Source organism: Globicephala melas, chromosome 1, assembly GCF_963455315.2.
Source record: "Globicephala melas chromosome 1, mGloMel1.2, whole genome shotgun sequence".
NCBI classification, from domain to species: Eukaryota; Metazoa; Chordata; class Mammalia; order Artiodactyla; family Delphinidae; genus Globicephala; species Globicephala melas.
In genome coordinates, this window is record NC_083314.1 from 148,959,221 (window position 1) to 148,972,541 (window position 13,321).

Here is a 13,321-nt window from a genome sequence, read left to right on the forward strand (position 1 = left end):
CCCCATTTCTAGGTGATATCTACGCTCATTCACTCATTCATTCATTCATTTCCTGAGGGAAGGAAAGGGAGTGTCCAGGTACTGAACAGGTGTCATGGGCAGACCTAGCACGAGATTTTGACAAAGGTTTTCCCATCCGATGCTCACCACATAGCAGTGCCCGGAAACGGCAATGATGGGTATCCCCGTTGCTAAGGAGATGCTCTGGCCTTCGAGTCCAGAATCTCAGCTTCAAGTTGCCCCTTTGGACACTGCCCAGTCCTTTACTCTCTCTCTCTGGGCCTGAATTCCTTCACCTGCGAAATAAGGAGAAGAATGTTTCTTCTGCCTGCGATGGGCAGTTATCAGCATGAGGTGGTGCGAGCCCCCCAGACGAGGCCCCATTGCCCAGGCAGAGCAGGAGGTGCCTGGGTGGGCCCCACACAGAGAGGCCTTCCCTGTCCCGGGGTGAGTGGAGTCGGAGCAAGCGTCCCCCGGCCTGTGAGGGTCCAGAGGACATGGCCTGTTCACTGGAGCGTGGAGATATGAAGGCACCCGTTCTACTTTGTGCAACTGAGTACAGTGATGCTTGCCCCAGAGTTGAAGTGGACCCACCCTCCGCTCCTATCGCTCTTCCTCTCCTCATAATGACAAGGTGGTTTGAGTGTGGACGCTGGAGCCAAGTGCCTGGGGTAGAATCCAGACTTTGCCCCTTCTTAGCTGTGTGACCCCAAGCAAGTTGCCTAATCTCTCTGTGCCTCAATCTCTTAATGTGTAAAATGGGGATAATGACGGGGCCTGCCTCATAGAGCCATCACAAGGATTCGATGACCTTACATGTGCAAAGGGCCTGGAGCAGCACCCTGCACAAAGGATGCACCATGTAAGGATTTGCTATTAATAAAAATATCACTGAGCCTCCCCCTTGATATGAAGTCCGCCAGGAAGCTTTCCGGACCCCACAGGCTGCTTATGCTTCTCCTCTTAGCCCCCACAGGCTACTGTGCTTCCCCCTAGCAAGGCTTTTATTCTCCTATAGTTAGGCTTATTCTTGGGCCCATTTTACAGAAAAGGAAACTGAGGCCCGTAGAGGTTAAGTAATTTGTCGCCCTGCCCTGATCTTCCATCCTTGGCTCAGATACCTCCAATAACAGGAAACTCCTTCCCACCCAGCCTGGGGAGGCGGTACCATCTGAGCTGAGTTTTGCAGGATAAGAGTTAACCAGGAGAGAGTTGGGAGCGGGAAAGGCACTGCAGGCAGAGATTCCGCGTGATGAAGCCATGGAGGTGAGAAACATCCTTGTGTGGGAGGAACTTCTAGCAGTTGCTAGTGCTGGAGCACAAAGTGGGGCAGGGGGCTAGCCGGGGACTGGGATGCAGAGGTGGGCTCCACCACATCACAGGGGCCTTGAATCCCAGGCTCAGATGTGATGCTACAGCGACGGGGAAGCCATTAGACCATTTCAGCAGACATGGAAATGGCCAGATTTCTATTTGGGGCCCTCCGTGAGCTATAAACACCATGCAAAGCTAGCTATTATGGCTAATAACGGTTTATCACCCTGAGCCACAATTGCCATTTTCACGTCTATTTCCCGCTAGATCAAGAAGCCAACGAGGGCAGGACCTGTGTGTCCTGTATCTCTGTGCTTGGCACAGAGCGGACACTCGGAAGATGCTGTCGAATTAATTAATTAAAATGAAGCACATGATACCAACTACCGTGAACTGTTTTGCGGAAGAAAAACTTTGGGATCAGGAAGCCTTCAATCCAAACCCCGATGCCAGCTCTTCCTGCAGAATGGCCTTGGCAAGCTGAGTTACATCTCCGAGTGTCCTCCTCAAAATAAGTTCAATAATTCCTTCCCCACACTGTAGAGCACAGTGGTTAAAGGCAAGAGCTTTAGAGATTGCATTCTCAGGCTTGAACCCTTGGTTCTGCCACTTACTAGCTGTGTGGTCCTGGGTTTTTATTTCCCTCTCTGTGCTTCAATTTCCATCCCTTTAAAATAGTGATGGTGTGACCTGTGTCATGGGGTTAGTGTGGGCATTCTGTAAAATCATGGGTGTCATCAATAAAAATTTTTTTAGAAAGATTCCTTCCTCCCCGGTTACGGTGCCGTTCCAGACACAATGCCCAGCACACACAAAGCCCCTCAGTAAATAACAGCTAAAAGAAAAGCGTGAAGACCTTGGACACAAAGCACCAGAACTGCTGCCTGGTACAGACGTCAGCAAGCGGGAGGGAGAGTGTCAAGGGGCAGAATTTGAAATCTGAGGATCTGGACTTGAATCCTGGCCCTGCTCTTTCCCAGCTGTGCAACCTTAGGGAAGTAAATTAACCTCTCTCGTTTCCTCATCTGCTCAATCTAAGTATTGACAATAATACCAATCTCAAGGACTTGTCGCATGCACTGAAGGAGATCACGGATGTGAAAGTGCTTCATGTATACAAATGTGGGTGACGATTATTATTATCGTGACAGCTCATAAAACCCGGGTGGAGCTTCCTGTTATAAACTAGCTCTCCCTTACTCTGCCCGCAGACCAGGGGCTGGCTCAGTGCTTTGTTCTGGGCATAGCTGGAGGGGCCAACTGGGCTGGGGCAGAGGCCAGGGCCGGCTCCCCGCTCCCACCATCTGCACCGCGGGGTCGGCCCATCTGTCCAGCAGTGGGCACACATGTGGCCTCATCTGAGGGTGTAGGGTCGTTGGGGTCAAGCAGGAGAAAATTGGGGGCAGATGAGGGGAAGGTTCCAGCTTATTTTTAGAAAAGGGGGAAAGAGGGGAAGACAGGAAGGCCCTTGTTCCTCGGCATTTCCACCATGTGGATGGCAGGCGGGAGGGCAGGCAGGCAGGATTGGAGACAAAGATGCGTCTGCTCCTGGGGCTGCTGCCACGGCTGTTGCAGGACCTCAGAGGACTGTCGGCGCGGCGTTCTCACTCGCAGCCCTGCCCATGGGAGCCCTTCAGGACCCTGAAGGAGACCGCACCATCTAGAGGGGCTGAGCCCGCAGGGTCCATTTGCACTTTAGGAAGGACCCTCCAACTGCACTGTCAAGGATAGCTCGTGGGGGGGAATCTGGCGCCAGGGAGGCCAGTGGGCGCTCCCAGCACAGGGCCTGGCACACAGTAGACCCACGAAAGGTACAAGTCCTCTCCTCCTGGCCCTCCCTAAGGTTCTGAGGTCCTGGCACCTCTCCAGGTTAACCTGCCTTGTGTCCCAAGAGGCAGCACAGTGGAGTGAATAAGACGGTGACTCTGGAATGTGAATCCCGGCTCTTCCACTTTCTGGCTGTGTAACTTAGGGCCAGTTGCTTAATCTCTCTGTGCCTCAGTTTTTTTGTCAGTAAGATGGATATAGCCATAGTTCATACTGCATAGGTTTGTTGTGAAAATAAAGTAATATGTGTTAAACACGGAGAGCAGTCAGCTTGTACTCGGCATCCGCTGCTGTTGCCGTCAGCCTACAGTAGGGCATGCACATCTGGGGTGGCCTGGTCCAGGAAGGAGTGAGCTGAGCGTGCACCGGGCTCTCCAGCAGGACCCCTCAATGGGGGAGAGGCAACCAGACTGTGGTGGGCTTGGTGTCAGAGCACAGGCTGGGCCGGGCCAGGGGAGGCGGCAGGCCTGCCCCGCGGCAGTGGGCCAGCCCAAGGCTGGAGGTCGGCAGACACCACCGTGGCTCCCATGGGTGTTTTTGAACAGAGCCCAAAAATGACAGGAATTTTCCAAATCGCCTGTTTTTCCACTCTCAGGGCTCCCAGCTCCCCACGCTCAGATCTAACTCTGAATAGAACTTTGAAATATGTCAAGAACAAGAGGGTGAAAGACCCCAGAGAGGACTGTCAATGCCAAGTCCAGGTAGTGGCACGCTGGCCAGAGCTGCCCGTGGAAAAGGATGAGAGAGGATGCACGTGTGGGAGGTGTGTCCTCATACCTGGACACGAGAGCTGGTGTGCACGTCAAGCGTCTATGAGTGTTGGTGCGTGCGAGTGTCTGTGCACCTGATCGCACACTCAGGTCAGCGTGCGCATGCCTGCATCTACCATGGTTGGGTTCCCATGGGAACAGCTGCCTGGCTACAAGACGCACGAGAAATGGCATGGGTCAAGCATTTACCAGCCTGACACACAGTAGGTATTCATTACCTGTACTCCCCATGTCCACTCCTCTACGCATGTAAATGCAGGGAGCACACCTGCCCACGTGTCTGCCTTGCCTGTGTGCGACAGAGGCGCCTTGGCAGTCACTGGACCTGGGGCAAGACGGGAAAGAGAACTGAGGCCTGCCCTGCTTCAGTCTACCTGGTCCTGGGCAGGAAGACCTGCCCCAAGGCATGAGATTCCCACGACGTCAGGGGACCGGGTGAGGCGTGGGGGTTTGCATAAGCGCATCCAGACCACCAGCTCAGCCCCAGCCGAGGTACCGCCAGACGGGCAGCAGGCTCAGCATCCCAAGAGACTGGAGAGCCCTGGGAGGCCACCCACAGCAGCCCAGGGGCATGGACCCGCCTGGGGCCCCACAGGTCCAGGGCTGGGACTGAAACCAGCTGTCTCGATGAAGAGCACAGACTCAGAAACCTGACAGGCCACGGTTTGAACTGCGGTTCTCTCTTTGACTAGCTGGGTGACCTTGGGCAAGTCATTTCACCACTCCTAGTCTGTTTCCTCAGCGGGAAGTGAGCATTCTAAACCTCAGGGGTCAGTGCTGGGCTTGATGATCTGGCCCCTGACTCCCACTCCAGGGCTCTGGTTGGGTCCAAAGGAACTCCCCTCCCCTCAGGGGGCAGCTGAAGGCTAAGGGACAGGGTCCCAGGTGCCCCCCAGGAGACTTTCTTCTCTAGGTCACCCTGAGAGGGATCCAGAGCCCTGTCTTGGGAAGTTAGTGACCAAGCCTCTAGCCCCTGCCTGGCCTTAAGCAAGTGTCTGCTCCTCTCTGGGCCTCAGTTTCCCTACCTCTACCAGGAGGGGTAGCTAGGGGATCTCTCGGGAGCCTCCCCATTCCAAAGACCCCTGGCTCCACAGGAGAAGGTAATTGGGAGCAGCTGCCTCGAGAGCGAGCGTGGGAGCATTGGGGAGGGGGTCTCGAGGCTTCCCCAGCCGCCGGACACTGCCCCGTGGTTTATGTCAAATTGTCAGCCCCAATCCTGCTTTCCCCCTGGGCAGGGCCGCCTTCAGTGGGCCTCAGGAGAGGTGGCCTGTCCAGCCGCCGTGTTTACAGTGCTCAGACGCCGCCGGGAACCTGATCTGGGCAGACCAGGGTGGGCCGCCCCACGGGACCCAAGCCGTGTCCACACTCATTTCCCGGAGACTGAACATGGCCTGCCCGCCCGCCTTGCGGAGTCCAGCTGCCCGGCCACCCGCCCACGGAGGGCCCAGCTTCTTGCAGGCAAGCGCCATGGACAACTGCAGAATGCACAAGGGCCCGGGGAGCCAGAGCAGGGCTGATGGGAGGGGGGTGCAGAGGGAGAGAGGAAGCGGCGTCCCCCTTCCAGACAGGTTCATGCTGCGTCCCCCCAGGCAAGTGTGCTCTCCGCCCCCCTGCCCAGGTGTGTTTACCCTACCGACTTGCTGATGGACTAGCTCTTCCCCACACCCAGTCACCTGGGTCGGAGTCAGCACACTACAGCCCACGGGCCAAATCCGGCACCGCCTGTGAGTGGAGATTGTCTTTTACATTTTTTTTTCTTTTTTAAACTGCTTTATTAACTTCACAATATATAAAGAACATCTCTCCATGCAATAGGTAAAACTCTCCTGCTGACAGAAACTTACAGATTGGGTCAGAAACACAACATTCAATTAGAAGCTGGTAACAGGAGACCCACAAGAAACAAGTAACACCAAAAGGTTTACAACAAAGGTACGTCACAAACATGTAAGTTTAGGAAGCAGGTGTGTCTCCCTACTAACTTCAAGGAAAACATCAGGTTTCAAAGCATAAGGCAAAACTCATCATGACGGTCACGGTGAGGGGGGTCAGTGCTAACCGCCCGCAGACTATGACTCAACTGCTTTTCCCTCAGCTTTTCCATCAGCTGCCTCCCCTCCTCCCCAACCCTTTCCATATTCTCTTCTCTCGTCCTTGCCTGTGGCTCTTCAAGCCTCTGAGTCATGTCCCATCTGCACTGCAGGATGGGCTGCCTAACACGGAACCTCCTACGATTTCCTCTAGGTACACAATATTCACCAGCTTCCAAAGGGAGGGCGAAAGGCTCTCCTTTATTAGCATCTCGCCCCTTTTCATCAGTGTTTTCATTCTCCTGGTTGGCATTTTCCATGTAGAGATTTCTTACTGCTTGTTCCTCTTTGGACACCATCGCTCCTGGGCCCATCCTCGCTGTCTCCGGCTCCTCCTGATTTTTGCTGCAAGTGCGCCGCGCGACACTCCCACTCGCAGAGCTGCTGCCCCCGCGCGCCTCGTACTCTTGGGGGCCGGGTCTAACACTAGCGCGGGACATGCGCGAGTTGGCGCGGGCCGGTTACGTGTGCCCTCTTTTACATTTTTTAATGGTTGGGAAAAAAAATCAAAAGAAGAATATTTTAAGACACATGAAAATTATATGCAATTCAAATTTGTGTCCATAAATGAGGTTTTAGTGGAACACAGCACATTGTTCATCTACGTATGTCTGTGCTTGCTTTCTCCCTGCAACGGCAGAGTTAAACAGTTGTGAAGGAGACTGTGTGGCCGGCAGAGCTGAGATTATTTACTATATGGCCCTCCACACAAAACACTTGCCCACCTCTGATCTGAATCATTCGTGAGTGGCAAGTATAAACCTCAGGTGTCAATCTCGGGAACCAGCCTGGGAGTAAAGGGGGCAAGAAACGTCACTTTCTTTGTTTCCTATAACCTAATTTCTTACCCCATGTTTCTGGGGTCAGTCCACGTTTTGGGGATCACATGATGTCAAGCTGCGGGGTGGGGGCAAGGCATTGGCCCACACTGATTGCATCTGAGGCCCCCCCGACATGACCCTGCATGTCTGGCCACCTCCAGGGCACTGTGTCCTGGCTGCACCCCACAGCCCTTCCTCCTGAGGCTCTTATCACCTCCCAGCAAAGCCGCTTAGGACATACAGGACTGGCTGTGCTTCTCCTCTACTCCCCTTTATGTTTCTTCAAGATACTCTGTTGATCCCTCTTCTCCCCTTTACTTCGTCTGTAAACTCTCTCAATTCCACAAGCTCAGAGACTTGGAGAACAAAGGCCAGGAAGGCTTGCAGGCCTTCTGTGTTCTGCCTGTCACATACCTCCCCTGGGGCAATGAGCACAGGCAGGAAGAGGAGATCCCAGGGGAAGAGCAGGGAGACACAGACGGGAACTCCAATCCAGCCAGACATGCATTCATTCACTGCTCTATCCCACTACCCAAACACGCACCCATTCATTCCCCCACTCACTCAGGCCGTTAGTCATCCTTTGTGGAAGAGCCGATGCCCCGCCAGACCCTATAGGAAGGCAGAGGTGAGCACGGCACACCTGGCCCTCACGTTGTCCGTACTCCAGGGCAGTGACTGATGGCAAGCGTTTGCTGCCTCTGCGGGAGGAAACTAGTGCTTATTTGTAGCATTTATTACTTTCTGTGATGTAAATACTCCAACCTGGCCAAGTTCAAGTTGCCCACATGATGTCCCTGACCATGGAGCTGGGAAGAGGTGCATGCTATCAACTCTCAGGAGCCGGCTGCTGCCTGGAGATTCACACACATTAACAGACATCACACACAGCATGATTGGTATGGAATGAGAAAAACAAAAGGGCATGGGGGAACAGAGGAAGAGCACCAATCCTGACTCAGAGGGTCAATCCCGGGGGGCTTCTTAGAGGAGGTGACTTTTAGACTTGGACTCTGAAATAAGACAGCTCCCTGGAAGGGAGGTGGCTTGAGTCCCCAGGATGGCTCTGACCTGCAATAGATTGTGTTCTTGCTCCTGATTGGCTTCCAGTGCCTCCCATGGGAAGTTTACATTAGACTCAGCTGTTGTCCTGCTTTGGCCAGTGGAATGTGAGTGAAGAGCTATGGTGTGGTTCGGCCCTTTCTCTTTTTTTCTCTCTGTACTGAGTATGTCATGTCCCAAGTAGGGACAGCTCCTTCACAAGGATCCTGGAATAAAAAGGATGCATGGAACAGAGCCACAGTCAACCCACAGCCACCACAGACAAAATATAATGTGGGCGAAAAATAAACTTGTTATTGTAGAGCCCCTATTTGGGGCATGCTATAGTGTGTCTGTTACCACAACATAACAGAAAAAAACTGACTGATGTTCAGTCCTTCCCCATCCAGAACTGGCTCATGCCCAAGCATCCCTCCATGAGCCACCAGTTTGGAGCAAAGATTACCAAACCCAGGCTGCTAAGGCTAGTGAAGGGTCCCTAAATTGTCCAGAATTCTCTACAGTTCCAGCATCATCCCCTGGTCCTGGGAAAAGCAAACGAAACCACTTCATAGCAGTACCTCCAGTTCAGTTCTCCCATCTCACAGCAGCTTTTTGGAAGTGTCTCTCTTGACACCAAAAAGACAAAAACAAAACCAAAAACCTCTTAATTTCAACACAAAGTCATTCCAGACATTGAAATTTCTCTCTTTGAGGAACAGACCAAATTCTGTGCAAAAGAAGAGTCAGGATGAGGTGGACAGGAAGACAGAATCTGCTGGGCAATGCCAAGAACAGAAAGAAAGAGACCACTCCTGCCCCCAGGGAGCACCCAGGCCGGCGGATCAACAGACACATGAACAAGTACGGGCAGTCAAGTGTGGTGGTGCTCACCTGTTGGACGAAGTGCTGTGGAACCACAAAGGAGGCAGCCACTAACTCTACCCAGAAGGCCAGAAATCCTTCTGGAACAAGTCAAGAGATAAAGGGATGGATGGGGGAGGATGGATGGATGATGGATGGATAGACAAAGTAAAATAAAATCTACCTGGAAGGATCAAAGAAACTTTCACATAGGACCCAGACCTGAAAAAAATGAGAATATCACCAGGTAAGGAATATGGACAGAAGAGATGATGTTCTAGACCGAAGTACAGCACGTGAAGGGAGGGAGGCATGTGGTTCACCGCACCTAGGAAAGGAGGGAAGCGAGAAACGCAAAGAGCTTCCCTGGTGGCGCAGTGGTTGAGAGTCCGCCTGCCGATGCAGCGGACACGGGTTCGTGCCCCGGTCCGGGAAGATCGCACATGCCGCGGAGCGGCTGGGCCCGTGAGCCATGGCCGCTGAGCCTGCGGGTCCGGAGCCTGTGCTCCGCAACGGGAGAGGCCGCAACAGTGAGAGGCCCGCGTAAAAAAAAAAAAAGAAATGCAAAGAGTCACAGTGGCTTACCACAAAGAGAAACGACTGGGGAGTCAGACACACTGAGTTCTTATACCAACGGCACCACCTTCTGACTGTGTGACCTCCGGGAACTTGCTTAAGCTCTCTGCGCTTGTGCCACTATTATCAAACCCAGCCCCAATATGGGGGCATGACCCGCCCTCACAAGGTAATTGGAGCGTTCTATGAGACAATGTGAGCAAAGCTCTGGCCCACTGGAATCAGGCAGTTAATGAGGCCTCCCTCGTGTTTCCCTTCCACCAGGACCGCTTCTCCCGCGGTCCGGGCCCTGCACTCGCCCTGCACTCGTAGGACTCTGCCTCTTGGCTTAGACAACACCTCCTCCCTGTTCTGGGACTCTCCTTCACAAAGCTCTTGCCCCAAGGGTCCTCTCTGCCCTGCGGCCCCTTCAGCCACTCCCCTCCAGCCTCTGCCCTCAGCCAGCCCAGAGTACTCCCCACCCCAGGCACGCCTGAGAACAGCCCTGGCTCCAGACCTACAAACACCTTCCCCTCAGGAGCAAACATGTCCAGACGTGGGACCAACCTCAGAGACTGGTGAAGAGGGTAGCTCTGGGCAGAGTGAGGCTGCTGGACCTCGTGCCCTTAGCAAGACACAGGCAGCCAAGGAGAGAGAGCAAAGGCCAGACGGAGAGGCCAGCTGGCCAGGACACGTCCTTGGCTCCCACCCTTGTTATTTCACCTGTCCTGGACTGCACTGTCCCTGGGGCTAGTCCCAGTCCTGAGGCCAGTTTCCTGTCCCAACTCCTTCTGGTGCAGCTATCCCCAAGGGGAGACGGAGGAAACCAAACATAATTAACTAAATTTAGAAACAAATTCTTATCATAAATGTTAGGGGCACACAGGCCAGGGCCCAGGAAGGGAAATTTGGGATTTGGGAATGTCATTCAAGGCCTTTCACAATTTAGCCTGGGGTTCAGTAGTCAATAAATACTTTTGAGCAAAAGAATGCTTGTCCCTGCTCACCTCCCCTGCAGCTCACGCCCACAGGTCCCATCTCCAGTCCACAACACCACCCTGTTCTCGACCTGCGATTCACCCTGCCTCCTACAATTGGGCCTTTGCTTGTGCTGTCCCCTCTACCAGGAGCACGTACTCCGCTTTCCTGCCCTTTTTGCCAAAGTCTGCCTCATCCTTCAGGATTAGGCTCAGACGTCCCTCTTTCCAGGAAGACTTACCAGGAAGGTTCCCTTGCACTCCCATGGGACGTGCATACCCCAGTCACAGCACTTGCTGCTTTGGGGTGGGCCTCGTACATTTCCACAGCCCCCCTCCACTGGACTGTGAGTGCCTCCACAGGTAGAAATAGGGTTCCTAGTACTCGGCAAGGGGCCTGGTCCAGAGGAGGGACTCAAAGGGTATTTGGTGAGTGAATACACGTGTTTTCAGACCAGATGGTCCCCAGGAGATGAGTACCCCAGGAGGACACAGGAAGCAAGTCAGGAATTGCAGTTACCCTCCAGGCCACCAGGGGGGGGTCAGTACAGAAGTTAAGCAGGAATCATGCAGAATGCTCCCTCTCCCCCTTGGTGGCCTGACTCAACCCAAGGAGCAGTAGAGTCTTGGGAGAATCTGAGGGCACAAAACCCTGTAATACTACAGCCAGAGGATTTTACGTCTTAGGGAGGTTGAGCACCACGCCTGCCCTCATGTAACAGATGGAAATTTTGAGGTCCAGAGACAGGATGTAGGCTGCCAAAGGAAAGAGTTGGAAGCAGAACCCAGATGTTCTGAGGAAGATGGAAAATATTTTGAGGATGAGAGTGTCCAAAGTGATGGACTTCCAGCCTGCATTGCTGCCCGATTGGTCCCCAGATTCTGTTTTATCTCTTCATCCAGACTCCATGCACTCGAAGCTGGCATGCGCTCTTACTTGTCAGACAGATGCTCATTAATCCATTCTGTCTTCTCTCTTAACCTCACTGCGTGCTCTGGACGGCGGGCTCGGATCTTCTGTCCATGACTGGCTGTGTTGCCTCTCCCTTCCTATGCTCTCTGTGTTCTCAACTGCAAACTAGAAGGTGGGCTAGTTCAAGAGGAGCAAATAGGCTTCCTTTCGGTGCCAGCATTCATGGCCTGCTAGCGACTGCTTGAGAAGGACTGTAGGGGCAGGAGTGCTGTGACTGACGTGTGATGCTTATCACGGGCCGGGAGGCAGCCTGGCAGACAGCGGAGGTCCGGAAACCCAGACCCAGGCTGCTACGGCCCCTGACCCCTTTCCACTTCTAGCCATCTAGGTTTCCTGTTTTTCCTGTCTGTGTCGTGAACACTGATAGCAGTACCAAGCTCTGTGCTGAGTACAAAGTATCCAGAGATAATCGGACAAGATCCCTGCCCTTGGGAAGCTCACGGTTGGTGAAACACAGTTGCCCAAATTCACACGCAAACAACCGGAGAAGTCTGAGCTACAGTCTCAGGGACAAAGGGGTTTTAGAGGTCAGGGCTCTGATGCTTCCGCGGCGGCAAGAGCCCTCCTGACCAGCAGTTCATCATCCCCTCCCCTCCCCACCGCTCACAGGCACTCCCGTTAGGGAGACTCGCATTTCTTGTGGGCCCAAGCATCACCCAGTGGTTGGTGGTTAAGATTTCAGGCCCCGCAGGCTCTGCCACTTCCCAGTCACGTAATCCCAGGCAAGTTAACCTGGGCAACTTGACCTTGCCGGCTCTCCATTTCTACCTGCACTGTCTCTGGTGGGACTGTCGTGAGGAGAAGATGAGTACAGGTGAGTCACCTGGCACGTAGTAGGCCCCCTTTAAAGGTGAGCTGGCAGGATGACTCCAAGCCAAAGTCTGCCTCCTAAGCTTTCCCCTGGCTTTGCTGTCTGGGAGACACAGACAGTTCTCCTAGGGAATTGGGGACACCAACAGGGCCCCACCAGGTCTTCCCCTGTGGGGACCCCACGTTGGCATCTCCACCTGCTGCTCCCATGAACACTGACTGGCCACGGTGCCCTACTGGGAAGCCAGTGCTCTGGGCCAGCCCCTCAGGGATGGGCCAGCTCCCCAGAGAGAGGAGGATGTGCCGTGCCCCCTGCCTCCCGGCCCGGGCTGCTACCAGCACTCACAGAGGTCCCTTTCCTCCTTGCAGCCAACCTGTGCCCGCCCATTCTGTCTGAATATTCACTCTCCCGCCTCCCCCGGAATCATTAAACATTCTGCAGTGGAAATGCAGCCGGTCACGTGGCGAGCACGGCCCGCCAACCTTGGCACTTCTCCTCTGATCTGTTTGTTTTTCTAACATAAAACTAATATGACATAATGGATAATCTAATTTGGAAATTACCATTTGCTTGGCTGGCCCACACTGCCAGCCAATACCAACAGCAAGAGAAATTATTTAAGAATGTTTCTTTTCCTTCAGAACACGGCTGATAATTTATTTTTCCGTCAGAAGATTACTTTTCTTTTTACGACATTTCCTGCCCCGGTGATCCGCGTTAGCGTTCCATCAAATGGTCTGTGCCGAATGTGGGGAGTGAGTCAACGCCAATGGTTCCCTGAATGAAGGGAGGGCTTCTATTACGGTCAGTGGGGGCTCAGACCCACGGCCGGTCCAGGAGGCAGGCGCCTAGGGGGCTTTTAGTGGCGAGGATTGGGCAGAGCTCAGGAAGTCGCCTGTCCCGTGGTCCTGTAAGCCAGACCTCGAGGCTGCCTGTAGCTCCAGGTACCTCAGAGCCCACTGGCCTTTGGGGGAATGAGTAACGCCCGTTTGGCTTTCCTAGGCAAGAGGGCTTAGCACCAGGGTGGAAGCTAAGCTGAGAGTGTACTTTACTGAAATTCAGGCTTCCAACCTGTCTACACCTGAGTCTCCCCCAGAATGAAGTACCTCTTGTCTTATAGCCACCAGAAACCAGGCACACACAGAGGCTCCTTATGCACCGTTGCACCAGGGCCCTGCAGTTCAGGCCAATTCGTTTCTTCATCCCTTCTTTCAATAATTATTTTGAAGGCACAGCTGGCTCCTAAGGTTAGAGCCGGTTTTGAACCCTGGCCCTGCC

General features: G+C 53.7%; 1 protein-coding gene across 1 annotated transcript; it reads right to left on the bottom strand.

The window, feature by feature from the left end:
* Nucleotides 1-5,683: 5,683 nt before the first annotated feature.
* Nucleotides 5,684-6,315, bottom strand: LOC115860514 (protein BEX1-like). Its single transcript, XM_030870397.2, has one exon. The coding sequence runs from the start codon at nt 6,313-6,315 to the stop codon at nt 5,914-5,916; it is 402 nt and encodes a 133-aa protein (XP_030726257.2). The 3' UTR covers nt 5,684-5,913.
* Nucleotides 6,316-13,321: the final 7,006 nt, after the last annotated feature.

Excerpts from the sequence above, each read along its gene's own strand:
- LOC115860514 (XM_030870397.2), bottom strand. The coding sequence starts at position 6,315 with ATGGGCCCAGGAGCGATGGTGTCCAAAGAGGAACAAGCAGTAAGAAAT.